This window comes from Phalaenopsis equestris, unplaced genomic scaffold, assembly GCF_001263595.1.
Source record: "Phalaenopsis equestris unplaced genomic scaffold, ASM126359v1 Scaffold000340, whole genome shotgun sequence".
In the NCBI taxonomy this organism is placed as follows: domain Eukaryota; kingdom Viridiplantae; phylum Streptophyta; class Magnoliopsida; order Asparagales; family Orchidaceae; genus Phalaenopsis; species Phalaenopsis equestris.
The window spans coordinates 26,948-47,450 of NW_018164782.1; the positions used below are offsets into that span (position 1 = coordinate 26,948).

Genomic DNA, 20,503 nt, shown 5'->3' on the forward strand with positions numbered 1-20,503 from the left:
GGATAAGCTGCTCAAACGCAGTTTCCAAACAGTGAGACGGCGTTTTCAAAACACTGCCGTAACGGTTAAGCTGCCCCAAACGAAGCCTAAGGCCCATTTGAGCTAGCTTTTCCCAGCTTTGCTTTCTAGAAAACTGACACGGATTTATTTGGCCAAATTTCATTGATTTTTAGAAATTTCTATGATTAGAATCTACTTTTTACAGCTAGATCAGCTCCAGTGTAGTACTACTTTGTCCATCTCTATAAAAAAAGAATTTAAAATGTCCATAATAGCTTTCAAAAATAATGTTTTTCCCATAATAGTTGCACAACTATTACAAATAACTGAAACTACCCAAAAACTAACCGTTAATTTAAACATACATCACCTAAAACCGACTTATTTACTAAACTCACACCAAGGTTTTTGAAATGAACTAACAAATCGTCTATTTGATAGCTAAAATCAAATTATTGAGAATGTTATGAAAGTAAAATATAGTTTGGTGTTATTTGGCTGATATTATCATAAAGGGAGGCAATTGAGTATTAATTTTCTAAACAGATAAGACATCAGGGTCATATATGTAAAGCTTCATGAAATTAATGCCAACAAATTAAAAAGAATAAAAATGGAATAGTCTTTGGAAAAATTTATACAAAAGGTTCCGCGAAAAAGAAATTAGAACCACGTGCAACACTTAATTTATATAAATGGAGAATGTAAATTCACAAAGCCAACCTCAAATAGTTGAGTATTAGGACTGTGATGATGAAGACTGTTTACAAAATAGCACTACCAAATGGACTTAATTCCTACTGGATTTCTAAGAAAAGCATCACCCACTCTCCAAAGGGGGCACCAAAACCAAGAAGTAGAAATGTTCATCATAAACAAGCTTGAAAAGACACTTCTAACAAAACTTTATATGTAAAAATGGAATTAAACAAAAGCATACAACGACATAAACTTTTGATTTGAGAGACATGCAAACAAGTAATATTAAGATTAAAGACTTAAACGGTCAAAATTGTTATATTCAAAATCCATGCTTCGTTTGTTCAAAACATATCAACATGAGATACTCATATAGATAATAGTCAAAATTAATGCAAGCATTTAATTCGATTTAGAAAGAAAATAATTGAGTCCTACAAATTCATTCAAGGTTTAATCGGATCATTCCAACATGAGACTTGCTTATAGGCACTTGGTTTCCAAGAGGGGCATTTACATATACCAACAACCTTATATGTATTTACATATTTAACACCTAAACTATACTTTTTATATTTATACCACTCAAATATTTCATATCACATCAAAAAATATCATTATTTTAACTTTTAAAAATTTTCATGCATAGGTAAGATGACTTAAATGTAAACATTGAGGTTTAGGTGTTAGACATGTAAAGACATAGGAATTAAGTCGTATGTCCTAGCTAAAATAGACTGAAGTAGGTCTTTTGCACCTTAGGACTGCTTGATACTGCTATTCTCGAATATATGTCCTAGCTAAAATAGACTGAAGTAGGTCTTTTACACCTGAGTACTGCTTGATAATCATCATTTGCCTTATGAATCACTTCCTCGTCCTATAGAATTCAAAATTTATTAATTTTGCAATTTAATATAATCAGATCCATTGGAACAATCTGGTCTAGTTTGCTTGCAGGATTGGACAATATTTTCCGGTCATATTGAAGGTCAGCTTGGAATTCTAAAAAAATCGTCTCAAGCTAGTCTAATCTAAAAATAAATAACACATAATTTCTAAATATATTACGATGCTGTTTCCGATTTATGCAGTAATAATATCTAATTTTTTGACGTGAAACTTGTCCTTATGCGGAAATTTTCAAAGTTCACAGTGCATACTTTGAATCAAGAGATAACAAGCATGCAAGAAAAGAGAGAGCATTGGCCTTGCATTCACTTAATTCAGACAATTCCCAAGAGATTCAAAAGCCCGAAAGGCAAATGTTGAGCAAAGAAAAAAAAATGGAAGAATTACGCACATACCACTTGATTCATATGTATTTACATATTTAACACCTAAATTTCAAATGTTACATACATGCCAACTTACTTGTGCATGAAAAAAAGTATTTAAAAATTAAAACGGTGTTATTTTTTATGTGATATGAAAGATTTGGTTGGTATAAATGTCAAAACTTAAGTTTAGGTGTTAGATATGTAGATACATAGGAATTGGGGGATTCCCAATGAAATACATTCCTGACAAAAATAGAATCAAACATATCATCAATGATATACGTATGCACGTAAAAGGTGTATTAATTACAAAATCAAGCATCTAATTTTATATGCAACCACGTGATTTTTTTCAGTGTGCGTTTCTATGAAAGTGCAAATCACACAAAATTTAGAACTGAAGTACCAGGTATTGGCCTGACTGCTCTGCCTGCAGCGCCATCATGATCATTGGCTTCTTTCTCATTTTTGTGAGCATTTCCCGCTGACTAAATGAAGTAAAGGAGAATGAGTACACCAAAAACTTGAAAAAAAAAGGCAGCAAATCCTACCACTAAAATGTTCAATGGGTAAAGTGCCAAAATAGTTCGCTGACTATTTATATGTGGTTATTTTAATCCCGGAGTCTATAAAAGTGCTAAATTAATCCCCGTATTCTTTTAATATTAGCTGAGAAAGTCCTGAGAGATGACTATTTTTGCCCCATTAAAAGAGTCTAATTACTAAATTGGCACTTTTATAAACTTTGGAAGTAAAATAACCTCCAACAAAGAGTCAGAAGACCATTTGCCAATTTCTCTATGTTTAACTTTGTCATGTAACTCACCGCAAGTAAAGCCATGCGAATTTCTCTCTCTTCATCATCCTGTTCTGCATACTTCTCCTTGATCTTCTTGAGTTTACCCCTCTGCCCACGAGCAATCTTTGCATTAGCTGGTTTCAAAGTCTGATGGCTATTACTGGATGTGCTACATTGACCATTTTCTCCTTGCTCAAACGAGTCGTTTTCAGCAATGCTGCCGCTTTTCTGGTTTTTCTTCAACCTTCTCCTTTCTCCTTTCGACATGTAAGGCTTATCTCGACCTGAACTCTTAATCCCTTGGTGATCCTCAGGTAAAATTGATAGATTATTAGTGATTCCTGAATCTTTATGTAATAGTTTTGTAGGTCCAACACCGAGAGCTTTATCAATTATATCATCAAGTTGAGACGAAGTAGAACATTTTCCTCTTTCATCCAAATCAAAACTTTTTTGATCATTGAAGTGGTCATAGATTTGGGAATCTGTTGCCTTCACATTATTCATAGTGCCAGTTTCATCATAAAAGCTTTTCTCGACTTCATGATGAATAGTACCTAGCTTAGATGGAGCATCACCGTCATCTCCACAAACCTCATCAACATTTTCTTCAATTGAATCAGACTCACTAATCTCCTTATGTGATTCATTTTCCATCTCGGGGACACCTTCATCTTCTACTCGCACCCTTCTTTCATTTAAATGAGATCCCAGGGAGCTCTCATCCAAGCGAAATAGAATTCCAAATCCCATAACAAGAGCGTGAGGAGGTAGAAAGTTCTTTCTGCCGCGAATCATAAAGCTACCAACTGTAAGATACTCTCCGGTAGGAGCTGTTTTGCTTACTTGATGAGGATAAACCCACCAAGCACTCGTAACTATCTTCGAGTCCCATGCTTGGCTGTGACATACCTGCGAGATAAGAAATTATTGAATTTCAAAGCATCTATCGGACGAAGCTATCATAGGGCTGAAGTGAAGTTAGATTCATAACAATGAATAAATGAAAGAACCACCCAAATTTCAAAAATTTGAGTATTGGTATCAAGCAAAGTGTTAGAATAATTCCTTGACCATTTACATGGGATTATTTTGGTCCCAGAATCTACAAAAGTGCCAAAATTAGCCCCCAGGAAGGACAATTTTTTACTATTTCAACCTCCATTAAAAGAGCCTGAGAACAAGATTGGATTTTTTTAGATCGGGGACTAAAATAGCCCCCTACAAAAAGTCATAGGATCATTTTAACACTTTTCTCCATTGGTATCTTACAAGTTAAAAGCAAATAATTAAACTTACAGTAAAGCATCCAGCTTGATTTAAAGTAAGAGGTGGAATGGGGTTTTCAGGCCTATGATTCTTGATCACGGTGCTTGAAGCACCATGCAGGTCTGCATGTACATATCTGTTTTGAGGTCAAAAAGAAAAGACAAATATCAAAATTCTGCATGTACATATCTGTTTTGAGGTCAAAAAGAACAGACAAATATCAAAATAAAAAAAAAAAAATTAAAAGAAAAGGAAGACTTACATGCATACCACTCAATTAATATGTATTTACATATTTAAAACCTAAACTTCATTTTTTTACATACATACCGCATTACCTACATGCATGAAAAAGTGCATTTCATTTCTTAAAAGTTGAAATGGTGGCATTTTTTATGTGATATGCAAGATTTGGGTGGAACAAAAGGAAAAATTAAAGTTTAGGTGCTAGCCATGTGAGTACATAGAAATTGGATGGTATGTATGTAAATGGCCCTAAAAAATCACAAGGCAAACATTGGAATTTAACAACTGAAGCTATAGAAACAATAGATAGCGACCGATATGATTGTAGCCAAAAAGTGGAACGAAGCAACAACCTGAAAGAAAGCTAATATATGTTACTATTTAAAAAGTGACGTGTTATTCTGCAATATACGATTCTAATCTTTCAATTTTTAGGAACAAGGGTTGCATAAAATTCTAAGAGATAGAATTGAAAGAATAAAATCACTTTTATGAACATATATGAGAAAAACAAAGACTCATAAGAATACCAAAAAGTTAATCTCGATTTTCAATAAATAACCTTGGATATCATAACTCTTCATTTAAAGTAGTATTATATTCAGAGAACTTCAATGATGAAATTATTTTGAAATAATAAGTCAAATCATGTGAGCATAAAAACTTCATCAATTAATTTTTTTTATATTCTTGTTTAGCTTTCCTGTCAATCTAATTCCCAAAAGTGTGTTAATATAGTTTGATTGTAGCTTGAATGGGTAATGAGACAAGAAGTTTATTTCCTTTATGCTATCTTTGCACTGTAAATTTAACTTTTATCTTCTTTAACTATTATTTACTTTCCCAATTAGGTATAGACCGAGATGCATTCTTATTGCCCGAAGATTTGGAGGACTTTTATGCTTTAAATGGATGCAATTTTGAATTCAATATCAAGAGCAAAATCTTTACTTCAATGAAATTTCTATAAAAAATGCAGTCTATAAAAAATGCAGTTTTTTTTTTTGTTCTATATCATAAAAATAATAGTGATTGTAGTAGACAATATTTTAATGATCTGCAATCATTTCATGCATTACATAATAACTACAAAATGTAAAGAGATAATGTGAATCCAATATCTTTACTTCATGAAATTTTTGTGTTGTTAACATTGAAAGCCATGTTACTTTTATAAGGTAAAAATGGTAAAATTTATTAATTTTATAAATTTTATTAATATGTATAATAAAACAATCAAATTAATTCACACAAAAGTATTATCAAAAAATTATTTAAATTTTTGATAATATGTCTAAAAATTTTTATTAAAGTGTATCAACAAAATTATTATATGTAAATGCATACATTGTAGATTATGTGTCCCTAGTGGTTAATTCATTTACACTGAGTTTTAATATCATTAAAATGCATATAGTGAAGATCATTAATAAAATATTGAATATCATTGTTGCATTAATAATATTCCAAAACAACAACAACAACAACAACAAAAATAACAACAAACAACATTAATAATAATAATAATAATAATAATATATGCTATTAATTCACTTCAACTTTTATTTTGGAAGAAAGGAAATATATAAAAAAACAGTTTTTAAAGAAAATGATATTCATTTTAATTTCTAAGTAATTTTTGGTTTATCGATGTGTACTTGGTGCCTGCAGAATTATACTAGTACATCAAAAGCATCATCAGAGGAAGATAAGATGTGATGATTACACAACCTATTTTAATTAATTTGATTCAATTTGTGTTAGCTAAAATCAAAAAGTTCAATTTTAGAATCAAAATTGAATGCAATTTAGAAAATTAAATAATAAACCGAATGTTCACAAATACATTACAATTGGAACCAAGATTTCAGAAGCCCTTTTTAGCGCCCCACCTAATAGGATGGACGAATTTTGATTTAATTTTTTTTAGTAAACTATAACAAGATTCATGAACAATTTAGGGACTTGTTGCTTTCTTGCCACCTATTTATAGCCTTACAATGAATTATGAGAGAGATTTTTAATGAAGAACCAGCTACTCCTAAGCTCAATAAATGGATAGTCAATCCCCTCTCCTTCATCTTCGTACATGTATCATTTTTTCTTCTCTCGTTTATTTTTCCCTTTATTGGGTCATTTTTGTACGCACCACACAATTCTCATATATTTAATATCTAGCACCTAAACTTTTCATACATACCGCCCAAATTTTTTACATCACATTAAAAATATCACTATTACTAATTTTTTAAAAGTGAAATACTCATTTTCATGCATAATTTTTTAATATCAAAGGGTTATAAATGCAAGTATCAAACTTTAGATGTTAGAGATATAAATATATAAAAATTGAGTGGTATGTAGTAACTTTCCCATTATTTTATATTCATAATTTGATTTCCCTAGCAGCATCATAAACCCTAATTATATGTTAATTTCTTAGTAATTTTTGGTTTAACCATGTGTACTTGGTGCATGCACAATTATACTAGTACATCAAAAGCATCATCATAGGAAGATAAGATGTGATGATTACACAACCTATTTCAATTAATTTGATTCAATTTGTGCTAGCTAAAATCAATAAGGTCAAATTTAGAATCAAAATTGAATGCAAGTTAGAAAATTAAATAATCAACCGAATGTTCACAAAAACATTACAACTGGAACCAAGATTTCGGAAGCCTTTTTTAGCGCCCCACTTAATAGGATGGGTGCATTTTGATTTAATTTGTTTTAGTAAATTGTAACAAGATTCATGAGCAATTTAGGGACTTGTTGCTTTCTTGCCACCAATTTATAGCCTTACAATGGATTTTTTTTTATTTTATTTCCTTAGTTTCTTAGCAATAACAACTACTTAATCATTTTTAAGCCCATGGCTGGTAACCAATTTTCCCAAACCCCTTGCACAATTTTACCTTGTCATTTGGCCATAAAACATCTTACAAAAATAAAAGAAAAGGTCAACCAAAAGAAGAATGAGAAAATGAAAAAAGGAATATATATATAATCCTCTTAACCAGCTCCTAAACTCGGGGTTGATAGATTTCACATTCTAATTACCTTTCTAAATTCTAGGAAATTCAAATAAACTAAATTAAAAAAACCCAATCCAACCCCATTCAATCAACCTACTAATTTTTTCTATCATCCTATTCCCTATTTCTTTCTACACTTGGTACCCTCATCTCTATTTAAAAAAATTCACAACTTTTAATCCCTTTTGTTGCCTAATCCTTCATCCCTTTTTTCTATTCAAACATAGAAAAACACCCAAACCACATCCTAAACTGCCTTCTCACTCTCAACTAATACCTCAATTATCCCTCTCCAATTAATGACTTCCTTCAAACCTTAATCTAGAATTCTAAGAAGAAGCTTTAGTTCTCATGTACCATTGGCAACATATTATAGCAGTGAAAGGACATCAAAATTTTATGAACTTTATCAATATTGTTGAAATTACCTGGGAATTGCAACTAAGGATTGCTAAGTAAAGTGTCGTGGATTCATATACAAATAAAGAAAGCAATTGTACATGGATTCATGAGCTAAACAAGAATGGTGTGGGCACTGTGGCATGGATTGATCCCTAGCTGACACAATTGGAAGATATCAAGCTATGGTTTCATGTGCCGAATAAGGAAAGTGCCCTAGATAACAAACTTAGAAGGCTTCAAGGGTTAGATATCAAACATTACTAAATAGCAGTTTTTCTAATTGTAAATGTATAGTAATTGCTCTTTAATAACTATATAGATTCCAATTATTTTTTAGGCAACTTTTTATTAATACCCAGTGAATGAAAAGGCAAATCAACCATTCAAGCCACTTTTCAATTGATAGTCAAGTCACTGATATATTTATCGAAGGAATTCGCAACCCAGCAATTAAAATATCTGGAAAAAAAAAATTGAATATGGTAGATCTTTACCATCCAGCTTAATAGAAAATGTTGAAATTGCCTAGAATTTAGCATTAAAGGGCTGCTAAGTAAGAAATGTAATTTTCCATGGATTCATAAACAAAAAAAGAAAAAATAATGGGCCATGAATTCATGTACTAAATAAGGAAGGATATGAGCCCCAAATTGATCCCAAGCTAGTGAAATTGGAAGGCTGCAAGGGGTCATGATTTCATTTTCTGAATAAGAAAAAGGGAGTGCCATGGATTGACGCTTAGATGGAGAAATTGAAAGGCTGCAAAGGGCTAATTTCTGGTTTAAGGAAATCAAAAAAAAATTTATCGTCAATCTTTTAACTTTAGTAAGACGAAGTTAGATAATTCAAATGAAATTTGCATTTTGTTTGCACGGTAGCATTTATTGTTCTCTCTCTAGCATTTCTTGTTAAATGCTTTTAAAAGTTGATGTACTCATATTAATACCTAATTAATGAATTTAATGTAAAAAATGGGGTATATTTCTAGAATTATTTAAAAAAAAAATTAATTAAATTTCTTTTAATTGCTCGTAATAATTATATATTTTCATTTATTTTTTATGCACGTTTGCATATAATTAGAACCTTGATGAACGAACAAACAAAACTTACAAGGTACATTCTTTTCTACAATTATCATTCTGTAATTCACCTTTAAAAAAATTAATATAAAATTTTACATTAAAAAAAATTCATATTCGCCCTTGAGAGATTTGCACTTGATGTAGATCTTATTTTGATGGGTGCTCGGAAGCTACCAAACATCAATATGCATATCTTCTTACCTAGTTCCAAGCATAAAGGACGGTAACAATAAATAAATTTTATGGAATATAATCTTGATTATCATAAATATATTATTAATTCATTATAAGCTTTGTAAAGCACTACAGCATATAAGCATTTGATGACAATGAAGATTTTCACTTATACTAGGTCATATTATGATGTTGGCAATGAATTTGCTAAACAGTGCCATCCTCGATCATATAAAACATCTTATGATTTTGCCTGCGACAATTAATTTCATCATCATAAAAGATTTTATAAACTACAACCTCTTAATATGTCAGAACTACATGATTCTTCTCTAAATATGAGTCCTTAAGATATTCATGATGATACATTAATTATTGATGATAAATTAAATTTTAATGATAATTAAGACTTCTTCTGGGAAATACAATCCATTTGAATGAATAAATGAAAAAAAAAGAATCCATCCCAAATAAGAAGAGGTGAAAGGTATTTTTCAATAAATAAGTAAAAGAGACAAGGAATACAATCTAAACTACATCCATTAAAGAGTCTATCTATAAAACAATTTCAAAAAATAATACATCTCTAGGAAAGTGATCTTTGTACCAAAATTATTAAAAAAAATCCTTCATTAGCTTTTGGCCATTTTATTGTTGAAGCAGACATGAACCAACTACGTAAATCAAGAATTATATTTTCCTACCCAATGCCGAACTAAAGTTACATAGGGTGGTTTAAAATGGAGTGTTTAGTTAGGTTTTGTTGGGATTGTGTTGCAGGGTATTTTTTTAGAGGGAAAAAAAGTAATAGAAGTTACATTTAAATTAGACAGTTTTAAGTTTTTCTTATTTTTTGGGAGTAAAAAATTTAAAATGATCTTTTAAAATCAAATCCTGAGCGAATTTGAAATATCCCTTCAGTTTGGGAAGATTTTATGAATGTTGGATACTAAAGAGGGTGAAAAATATACGTATAAACTGGACAAACAAACAGAAAAAAGAAGTAAAGATTTAACTCAAGTAAAGTGTATTAAAGATGAAAATCAAAAAGTGTTTTTTTAGAAAAAAATATTCAACAAAGATGGGCGAGTTATTTTGATAAACTTTTCAATAAACTTTTTGAAAGTAGAATCAACCTTAGTGATCTTAATGTCGTTAATAATAATAAAATATTTTATTTTTACAACCGCATTAGAAATAAAGAAGTTGAGGAGGCTTTAAACAAAAACAAGGGGGGAAAGTTTATAGGACGTGATGATATCTCAATTGAAGTGTAAAAATATTTAGAAGATTTGAGAGTTTCTTGGCTTACTAAACTGACACGGGCGCTAAAACAACGCCCGGTTGCTTGTGTTGAATGCGCCACAAAGCGGGGCGCTTCAATCCCTCGGGGCAAAACTCCCCCGCGAAGCGTCGCAATGGCAGAAGCGGAGTGGAAGCGGGGCGGGGTTCGCGAATTCTCGTGAAGGTGGGATGAAGCGCGAACTTTCGCGATCCAAGGAAGCTTCGTGGACTGCTGCAGTGTTTTCTGGATTCTTCTTACCTTCCCCCATTTTCTTTGTGTAGAAGTTTCCTGTGAGTCTATAAATTGTTGTCCACTGTGTGTGTGGGAGTCAGTTCTGGAAGTGTTGCCTTCAGATCTCCTATGGAGTCCTTTTTGCCCACTTGCTAGCGTTATCTCCAACGACAAGCGATGCTCTGACTGTATCCTGCTCCGATGTGGCATTGTATCCTTCCAAACTCCTCTGCTTATCCCCGAAACTTTTCCTATCTCTTCCCTAGCCGCCTACCACCCCCATATCCCTCCACTACTCTGCCGCCACCTCTACTCCCTCCACAACCTTGTTGTTCAGCTTACCTACAACCAACCAAAACACCATAACAACCTACCCAAACAACCACTCGGCCTTTTTCACCTTTCCCACAGATGCCACCACCGCCTTCAGATCTCTTCCACAAGTCATAACCGGCGAATAGTCTATTGTTGTAGTACATTTATGTTTGAGTCATGTTGTAACCTTATTTCTATATTAATAAAAAATTTCTTTTGTGTTCCACTACATCATAACTAGTTCCACTATCATAAACTCTTTAACATTATTTTAAAAACTAAAAAGATGCCTGAAGAGTTGAGCAAGAGTATTTTGATCCCCATTTTTAAGAATAAAGGTCACAAAAGTGTGCAAATTATAGAGGAATTAAGTTGATGTGTCATATTTTAAAATTATGGGAGAGGGTAATTGAACATAGGTTAAGACGTATTATATGGATTTCTCATAATCAGTTAAGATTTATGGCGAGGAGGTCTGCTATGAAAGCTATACATTTATTGAGAGGTTTGATGAAAAAGTACAGAGAGAATAAGAAGGATCTACATATGATTTTAATTGATTTAGAAAAAGCTTGCGATAAGGTTTCAATAGATATCCTTTGGAGAGTTCTAGAGAAAAAATGTTTTCATATGCCTTATATTCAAGTCATTAAAGATATGTATACCATAGTTGTTGTGTTCGAACAGAAGGAGGATTGACCAAATATATTCCTATTTCGGTTGGATTACATCAGGGACCATACCTTTTTGCTTTAGTTATGGATGCTCTTAACTGGACATTTAAGAGGATGTACCTTGATGTATGTTTTTTGCTGATGATATCTTTCTTGTGAATAAGACTAGAGAAATAGCTCAAGAAAAACTTAAATTACAGAAGTCTATTTTGAAGTCTGAAGGCCTTAGTTTGAGTATAACCAAAACTGAATACATGGAATGTAATTTTAAATGTAATTTTAGTAGAATGTAATTTTAGTAGTAGTAGCTCTAGTGATAAAGTTGTAACTATGGGTGATCAAGTTATTAAAATGTGTGAACGCTTTAGATATCTGGTCTATTGTTATGTAACTATGGGTGATCAAGTTATTAAAATGTGTGAGCGCTTTAGATATCTGGTCTATTGTTAAAAGTGATAGTGATATAGATGGGGATGTTATTAGTAGAATTCAAGTTGGTTGGTTGAAGTGGAGGAATGTTTTGGTCCTATTGTGTGATAGAAAAGCACCGCTTAGATTAAAAGGAAAATTTTATAAGATGGTGGTGGGACCTGTAATGCTCTATGGGGCTGAATGTTGGCCTAAAAGAGAAGCATAAACTAAGTTAAGTATTGTTGAGATGAGAATGCTTAGATGAATAAGTGGCTTTGCACAGAGACAAAATGTGAAATGAATATATTCGTTATAGGGTTGGTGGCTCCAATGGAGGATAAAATTAGAAAGGGTCGTCTTAGATGATTTGTTCACATTAAACGTCGACCATATGATGATCTGGTTAGAAGAGTAGTGGTTTTAAATTCGACTTATGTTAAGAAATATAGAGGTAGACCGAGAAAGACTTTGACATATTGTATAAAAAATGATCATAATTTATTAGAATTAAATGAGAACATGACACTCAGTAGAACTCAATGGAGAAAAAGAATTCATGTAGCTGCCCCCCATAGTGGGATAATGCTTGTTGTTGTTGGAGAATAATCAAGAGCAAGATAGGAATTTAATTTTAAGTGAAGAGAAGTTGGGATTTTAGAGTACCATATGCTCTTTTTTGGAAAGGTGATCTCTACTGTTGCCAAAGTATAATATCATTAGTCACCTTTCACTACAACTTTGGTTGCTTATAGTTAAGCTCATTAGGGGAGGCATGATTGGCTATGATAAAGGTGGATGTGAATAGTGTTGAGCTCAAAAAGGAAGGCATCTAAATCCTAGAGATGAATGTCTAGCCAACAGGAGCCATCAAATACATGCTTTGACTACTAAACAACCCATAGTATCACTAAAAAGCTCCTCGACAAAGTAATAAGTCACTCGCATTTTTGTATAAAAATGTATGCCACAAGTATAGAATTTTGGGGAACAAGTTATGGAAGTGTACGTAAAGTTAGAGAGGGGGAGGTTGAGTAAAAAAGTAATGTACAACAAGACGGGGAGGGGGTCGGTGATGCATGAGGAGAGTTTTAAAAATTTTCTAAGGTAAGTTTACGTTTTAAAAATTGGGTTAAGGTTAGTATTAATTATGAGACAAGATCTTAAGAAGGTGATGCATCAATTATGGTGTTTGGTGACCAAGAAATAAAATGTTGGAAGCACTTGTCATCGACGATTTGACATGATTTTCCATAAAAATTAGGGCAAAAACATATTTTATTACAAGAACATCAAACACTCAAAACGAGTGTAAGGATAAACAAAATAAAATGTTGGAAGCACTTGTCATCGACGATTTGGCATGATTTTCCATAAAAAATAGGGCAAACACATATTTTATTACAAGAACATCAAACACTGAAAACGAGTGTAAAGATAAACAGCTATAATTCGAGAGGTTTGCGATCTCTCCCACTTCCTACAAATCGAGAGGTAGGAAATCTTTATCAAACCCTAAACCTAAGACTCGGAACAACAATCTCATGCATTACCCCAACCCTAAACATATTAATCATATTTATACTAACAACAATAATAATAATAGTAAAAGACTAAATTGCTCTTAGACTGATAAAAGACAAAATTATCCTTATGCTAGGCATCAGCGCGACAAAATTCATGCGGCCAAAATTAACATAAAGACAAGTTATAAACAAAGAAAAAAAATCAAAGGATAATGACACAAATGCTAAAAATTTGTGCATAATCCATAGTTATCGTGTTTATCAATCAATGAAAATAATTACAGATACAAAACCAAGATAGTAATAACTAATTCTGCCATAGATGAAGAAGATGCAAGTCAATGAAGATATAAGGACATTATACTTTAGCCTTTTAAAATATGACAGTATTATACTCATGTTTACATAGTGGTGACAATTGAACTTAAAGCATCCGTGTACTAAAAGTTCCTCTTTGACAATGAAAACATGTGATAAGATACAAAAGAACCATGTGTCAATTTGTCTTTTAAAGCATCCATGTACTAAAAGAAGGAAGAAAGAGAAAGGTATAGGAAAACATGCTAATAATAGAATAATTTGCATGTGTTTTAGAACCTCTATGTATAATAAAAGATCCTATAAGATAAAACTAAATAATCAAACTTCTCATGTATCTACACATAATCATGCGGCCATGAAAATTAACATAAAGACAAATTATAAACAAATAAAAAAAAATCAAATGATAATGACACCAATGCTAAAAATTTGTACATAATCCATAGTTATCCTATCTGTCAATCAATCAAAATAATTACAGATACAAAAACAAGATAGTACTAATTCTGCCAACGATGAAGTAGATGCAATTCAATGAATATATAAGGACATTATACTTTAGCCTGTTTAAATATAACAATATTGTAAGTAATTTTACATAAGTAGTGCCAATAGAACTTAAGGGGCTGTTTGGCTAAATCTAGATTTATTAAATCCATCCCTTTGTTGGATTTATTAAATCTGGATTTAACCTGAATCGAAAACAAAATTTGGATCTTAAATTTAAATTTCAAAAATCCATAGAACTTGCGTTTTTTTATGTTTGGCAGGATTTAGTAAATCCGACAGATAAATCCTATTAATAGGGTGCTACCAAACAACCCCTAAAACATCCATGTAGTAAAAGCTATTTATTCATGGATCGTCAGCAGGTCATTTAAAGGAGCATATTTAGAAGTTAAAGTTAGTTACACATAATTACATTTCATTTTCACATACAATAATGACGCACAAAAGTCACGATCTTCTACTCCATTTCCATAGACCCACTTTATTTGCATTGATTTAATCTCTTGCTAATAAGAGCCAATACAAAACAAAGCAATAGAAAAGTTGACAAGTGAAAGAAATTTGATACCAGGAATTGACAAAACCAACAACAATATGTTACACCCACCCCTACAGGCAATTTAGCTTTTTGTTATTTATTCTTGTTTGGTATAAAAAGCTTAATAAGTTAGGGTTATGGCATGATATGAGATTGTGGTCTTGAATCTTAGGGTCAGGGTTTTGGGAGAGATCATATACCTCTCGAATTGTAGGTGCTACAGTTAGAGTTTGGGAGAGATCATCTACCTCTCAAATTATAGATGATTATCTTTATGCATTCGAGTTATGTTGTTTTGTGCTATTGAAGAAAAAATTTCGATTGCCCTAATTTTTGTTGAAATCTATCCTGATTCATTTCAAATTGGTTGATATCAAAGCTGCTCAACTAGAAATCTTTCTCGGCGAAGACTATTATTCTTGGAGGAGACTTGCAAATGAAGGACTCACGCCATACACTTGTCGGTGTTGCCCTTGTGACCGAACATCGCAATTAAGTGGCGATCGAGCTAGTTAGGAAGCAAAGTTGGGATCTTGGTGTACCACGTCGCTAAACAATGTGGGATTGCGGCAATCACGTAACAACCGCGACTCGAGCTAGCTGAAAGCCAAGGGACTCCGATGTACAAGCTTCTATGACAAAAAATAAAAGTCACAATTCAAGTTGTTGGAAAGCCAATTGGACCATAGCATACAGGCGCCAAATGCGAAAGTCGCAATTCGAGTAGTTTCGCGACTAACTAGATCACAGCATACAGGCACACATAAGTTTCATTTTATTAATAAAAAAATTACCGTGGAGTAATGGATGTCAAAAAAATAGATGTTTTGGAAGAGAAATTAAAGGAGTAGATAATTCAAATTAGATTTGAAATAGATGAGTGTTTCCTGGTCATGGAGGAGAGGTTCAGGGGGAGATTCACGACCCTGGAAGAAATGATGATGAAGATCATAGAGTTTCACGCAAACCCGTCGTTGCCTGCCTTGGGATCGAGGGACGATGTCAAGATCAGACACAAACAACAACAATCTAAATGATTGATCAGGCATTAAGGCAGCGTCGTTGCCTTAGGTGAATCTAGAGTTGCGAGACCAAACGAAGAAATCGAAGCAAACTTAAGGGGCAACACTTGGAAGGAATGTCATGACATCAGGACAACTAAAATAAACGGAAGCAGTCGGAATTGAGCGAAGGTGAGCGAAGGAGTCGGGAGCAGACTCTAGCGATGAGCAGACTCTAGCGATGGCACTTGAAATAAAAAGTACAGCATCCAAACGGCTAGAACAAACAGAAACAGGCGAGATTTAGCGAAGTAGGAAATGAATTCGAGGGACAACATATTGAGAATTCGAGGGACAACATATTGAGGAAATGGTTCAGCATATGGAGATTTGGAACAAGTGGCAGCGAGTGGAATAATACGATGTGTGATTCAGAGTTGGAGAAGATCAATTCGAAGAATTATGGCCTAGAACAAGGAATCATGTTGGGTGGTACCCCAGCGAAGAGATGCATCCAACTGCATCTGTGTTTTTTGTTGTCGTTGCTTTTCCAAGCGAGAAGGCCATTCAGAAATAATTATGGAAACCAGACAGGTAGAGAAGAGCAGGGGGAGTTCGCAAGGGAATGATTTTGACACTGCTGAGTTTTCAGGAGGGAGAAGAGATGGTAGTGCTTCGCAGTGACCCTAGTTAGTGGAAGACCTAGGGTTGGCGGATCCATCATTGGTGGCAGCTATGTTGAGAGTGGCCACTACCTAAGACCTTAAAGGGGTTGAGAAGATTTTTGGAACTTACTGGATACTACCAGAGATTCCTGAAGGGTTGTAATTTGATTGTGTGGCCGTTGACAGAGAAATTGAAAAACGAAAACTTTTAGTGGGAGGTGGCGACTCAGAATTTTGAGAAGTTAAAGAAAGTCATGACGAGTGTTCAATATGAGTGTTACCAAATTTCTGTCAACCTTTCATTGTAGAGACGGATGTTTCAGGCTATGGATTAAGCGTAGTCCTCATGCAGTGTCAACAACCCATCACTTATTTCAATCAGGTAATGACGACGAGAGCCGAACTAAAGTCAATTTATGAGTGGTAGCATACGACTTGATCTCCTAGCAGTTTCATTTTTTCCCACCTCGAGAACAATTTGACTTTTTGGGAGGGGAGTAATGTCACAGTGGCACCTACATTCATTTATTCTTTTGTTATTAATTATTGTTTGGTATAAATTAGGCTTAATATATTAGGGTTAGGGTATGCTATAAGATTGTAGTCTTAAGTCTTAGGGTTAGGTTTTGGAAGACATTGACTACCTATCGAATTGTGGGTATAAGGTTAGGATTCGGGAGAGATCACCCACCTCTCAAATGGCAGGTGTTTATCTTTATGTATTTGAGTTGACTTGTTTGGAGTTATTGAAGAAAAGATTTTGTTTGCCCTAATTTCACTAAAAATTTATCTTGGTTCCAATCACAATCACAAAACTAACATATTTCAGTGCATAAAACCCAAGTAGATGGTTTGCTCTGATACAGCTGACCGATTTAGAAAAATGATGATTTGGTTAAATGGCTTTCTGAGAATGGAAGCATGAAACTATACACCATCAATGAAGGACAGTGAAAACTTTTAAAATTCGAACAGCAAACATGAATGTAACACTCACAAATCACTTTTTGACATATATCGCTTGACTATCATCTCATTCTGTTGAGCATCTCTACCACTAATGATCAAATAATTTTCACTGCTGATAAACCAGTTGAATTTCTCAAACCAGTGAACTTTGCGCATGTGAGAAATTGCGGCAACTGTCTTTTCCTGCAAGGCAAGCAATAATTCCAAAGTTATCAAGGTACAAACAGCTTTGCGGCAAGCAAATGCCGCTCTGGCTGGTAAGGAGCCTCTAAATGTTTTGAACAGCTTAATACTTCACACAAAAATAAGGATTATCATAACATACGGTTTCGCATCTAAATGTTTTGACAGTTTAAATAGCTTACACCAAAATAAGAATTACTGTAACATATTATTTCGTATCCTCCATTTTCCTTGAAACATTTTTAATTACCCTGCCATTTTATCAAAGTAAAAGTGTCCCTTAGATGAATAGGATTGAAACAAAGCAATACTCCAGCGACAAAAAAACAGTAAGGGCAATTCCATACATAGCACACGTTTCTTAAGTATTTTCATATTTCACACCTAAACTTTCATATTTACACACACAGCACTTAAATCTTTAATATCAGATCAAAATAGCACTATTACCACTTTATCATGCATAGGTTTCAACCACAAAGTGTCATGTATATAAATATGAAAGTTTAGATGTGAGATATGTAATTACATAAGAATTGAGTGCTACGTATGTAAATCTCCCAAAACAATAATACCTGAGCAAGCTGAAGACGTGTCTTCTTTTCAGCTGCTTTGAAAGCTTTCTCATGAGCTGTTAGAGTTTTTTCTTGTTTGAACTCCTGTTTCTTTTTTAGTTCATACCAACTCCGAGCATTTGCATGAGCAGATAGTGCTAAATCTACTTCTACCTGAAAATTTTCATCATACTAAATAAACAAACCAACCAATAAAAAATGTTCCAATTAAAGTCAGTATTTAGATAACCAAATGATAAAAGGTTGCAAGTCATCCGATTTCATTTAATAAAAGAGGCATTTACATACATAGCACACAATTCTTATGTATTTACATTTCTCACACGTAAACTTCCATAATTACACACAGCACTCAAATCTTCAATACACATAAAAAATAGCACTATTATCACTTTTTAAAAGTCAAATACAACTTTTCATTCATTGTTTAAAAGCACTAAAATGCTATGTATGTAAATATGAAAGTTTACGTGTGAGATATGTAAATACATAAGAATTGAGTGCTATGTATGTAAATTTGCCTTAAGAATATATAGAGAAATTTAAATAAATAGCAAATAATTTTTATGTATTTACATATCTCACATCTAAACTTTCTATTTGCATACATAGCATTTTGATTCTTTAAACCTATGCACGAAAAGGTGCATTTCACTATTAAACAGTGGCAATAGTGCTATTTTTTATGTGATAGTAAAGATTGGACTGCTATGTATGTAAATATAAAGATTAGGTGAGATATGTAAATACATCAGAGTTGTCTGCTATGTACGTAAATGCCCCGAATGTATAAACATATATTGCAGTAGCTGCAGAACAAAATGGGGAAGAATATAAGCCATAGGATAAGAGGTTCAGAACCCCCTCATAGTATGACAATGTTATCAGGTCTTCTTGTAGAAACGTACATAAAAAGATAAGCGGGCTTTACATAAATGCCACCCAATTCTTATGCATTTACATATCTAACACCTAAACTTTAATTCTTACATTCATGTCACCCAAATCTTTCACATCACATCAAAAATAAAACCATTTCAACTTTAAAAAGTGAAATACACCTTTTCATGCCTCAGGATTATGGCATGTATGTAAAAAATAAAGTTTAGGTGCTACATAAGTAAATACATAAAAATTGAGTAGTATGTATGTAAATCTTCCCAAGACAAAGCGTCCATTTCTATTCTGCTATATAAACTAGTTCAAGAACACGGTCTAGTGTTACCACAGGAGTGTTACCTTGTCAACTGGGCAAGTTTTTTCATCTTCATCCATTTCATCCAAGTTATTGCTCAGCAACAACGTAATGCAATTTCTTTCAAGATGGAGTTTGTCAATGAGACCAGCAATAGGATTTCCAGCTCTCTTCTCTTCCTTCACCATTCGTACAAGATCATCCCAAGACATTCCTTTTGCAAGAGCAACACGAACAGCTAAGATGGCGGCATCAACATCTTCCAAGTTATATTCAATTAATTCCGCCATTTTAATGGAATGGTCCACTTCTTTCTTCAGTGTAAATACACGATTTTCCTGCACCACAACACTCAGAAGCGAGTTTATTTACAAAATGCAGTAGGCCAGTAAATTATTTAAATGTAACTACTGCTGCATTAACAGTCTAAATATAATCATGCAAAATTTAGGGGCCATTTGGGATCACTTTAGATTTTTTGTTGATTTAAAATAAAATATGTTTGATATGATATAATATATTTAGTTATTTTTAAAAACATTGAAAACAATTTTTCAATTTTTTGAATGTTTTAAAAACAAGCTACTTTGTTTTTAAAGAAAAAAATAATAACATGCAAGGAATATACTAAAAAAACATATTTTTATAATAAAAATGAAAACAAAAAATAAAAAACAAAGTGATCCCAAATAAGGCTTCAAGGAAAAGGAATGCACCAAGTTGAAGAGCATTTGTTTCTCTTTTTGTTCGATCAGCTTGATCGCATAAATAGTTGCATAACTAAAGAATAACTAGTTGGGAAATAACACCGAAAGTTTGATATTTACACTTTAACACTTTGGTGTCATAAACCTATACATGAAAAGGAGTATTTTACCTTTAAAAAATAGTGATAGTGGCAATTTTAATGTGATATTAAAGTTATGAGTGGAATGCATGTAAATATGAATGTTTAGATGTTAGATATGTAAATATATAAGAATTATGTCGTATGTATGTAAATGCCCCCAAACTAGTAATAATGTTGTTGTTGAATCCAGATTTATCCTTAAATCACTCCTAAAGGAATTAGAGTTTTAGAAATGAGAGAGAGAGAGAGAGAGAGAGAGAGG

The 20,503-nt window shown here is 32.9% G+C and overlaps 1 protein-coding gene across 1 annotated transcript in view; it reads right to left on the reverse strand.

Moving 5' to 3' along the window:
* Positions 1-20,503, reverse strand: part of LOC110025890 (nuclear export mediator factor NEMF homolog) — a 71,908-nt gene that overhangs the window by 1,628 nt on the left and 49,777 nt on the right. Inside the window, 6 exon segments of the mRNA XM_020726576.1 lie at positions 2,386-2,467; positions 2,806-3,690; positions 4,078-4,183; positions 17,467-17,621; positions 18,197-18,349; positions 19,436-19,729. Of these exon segments, the coding sequence (XP_020582235.1) occupies positions 2,386-2,467; positions 2,806-3,690; positions 4,078-4,183; positions 17,467-17,621; positions 18,197-18,349; positions 19,436-19,729 (1,675 nt within the window).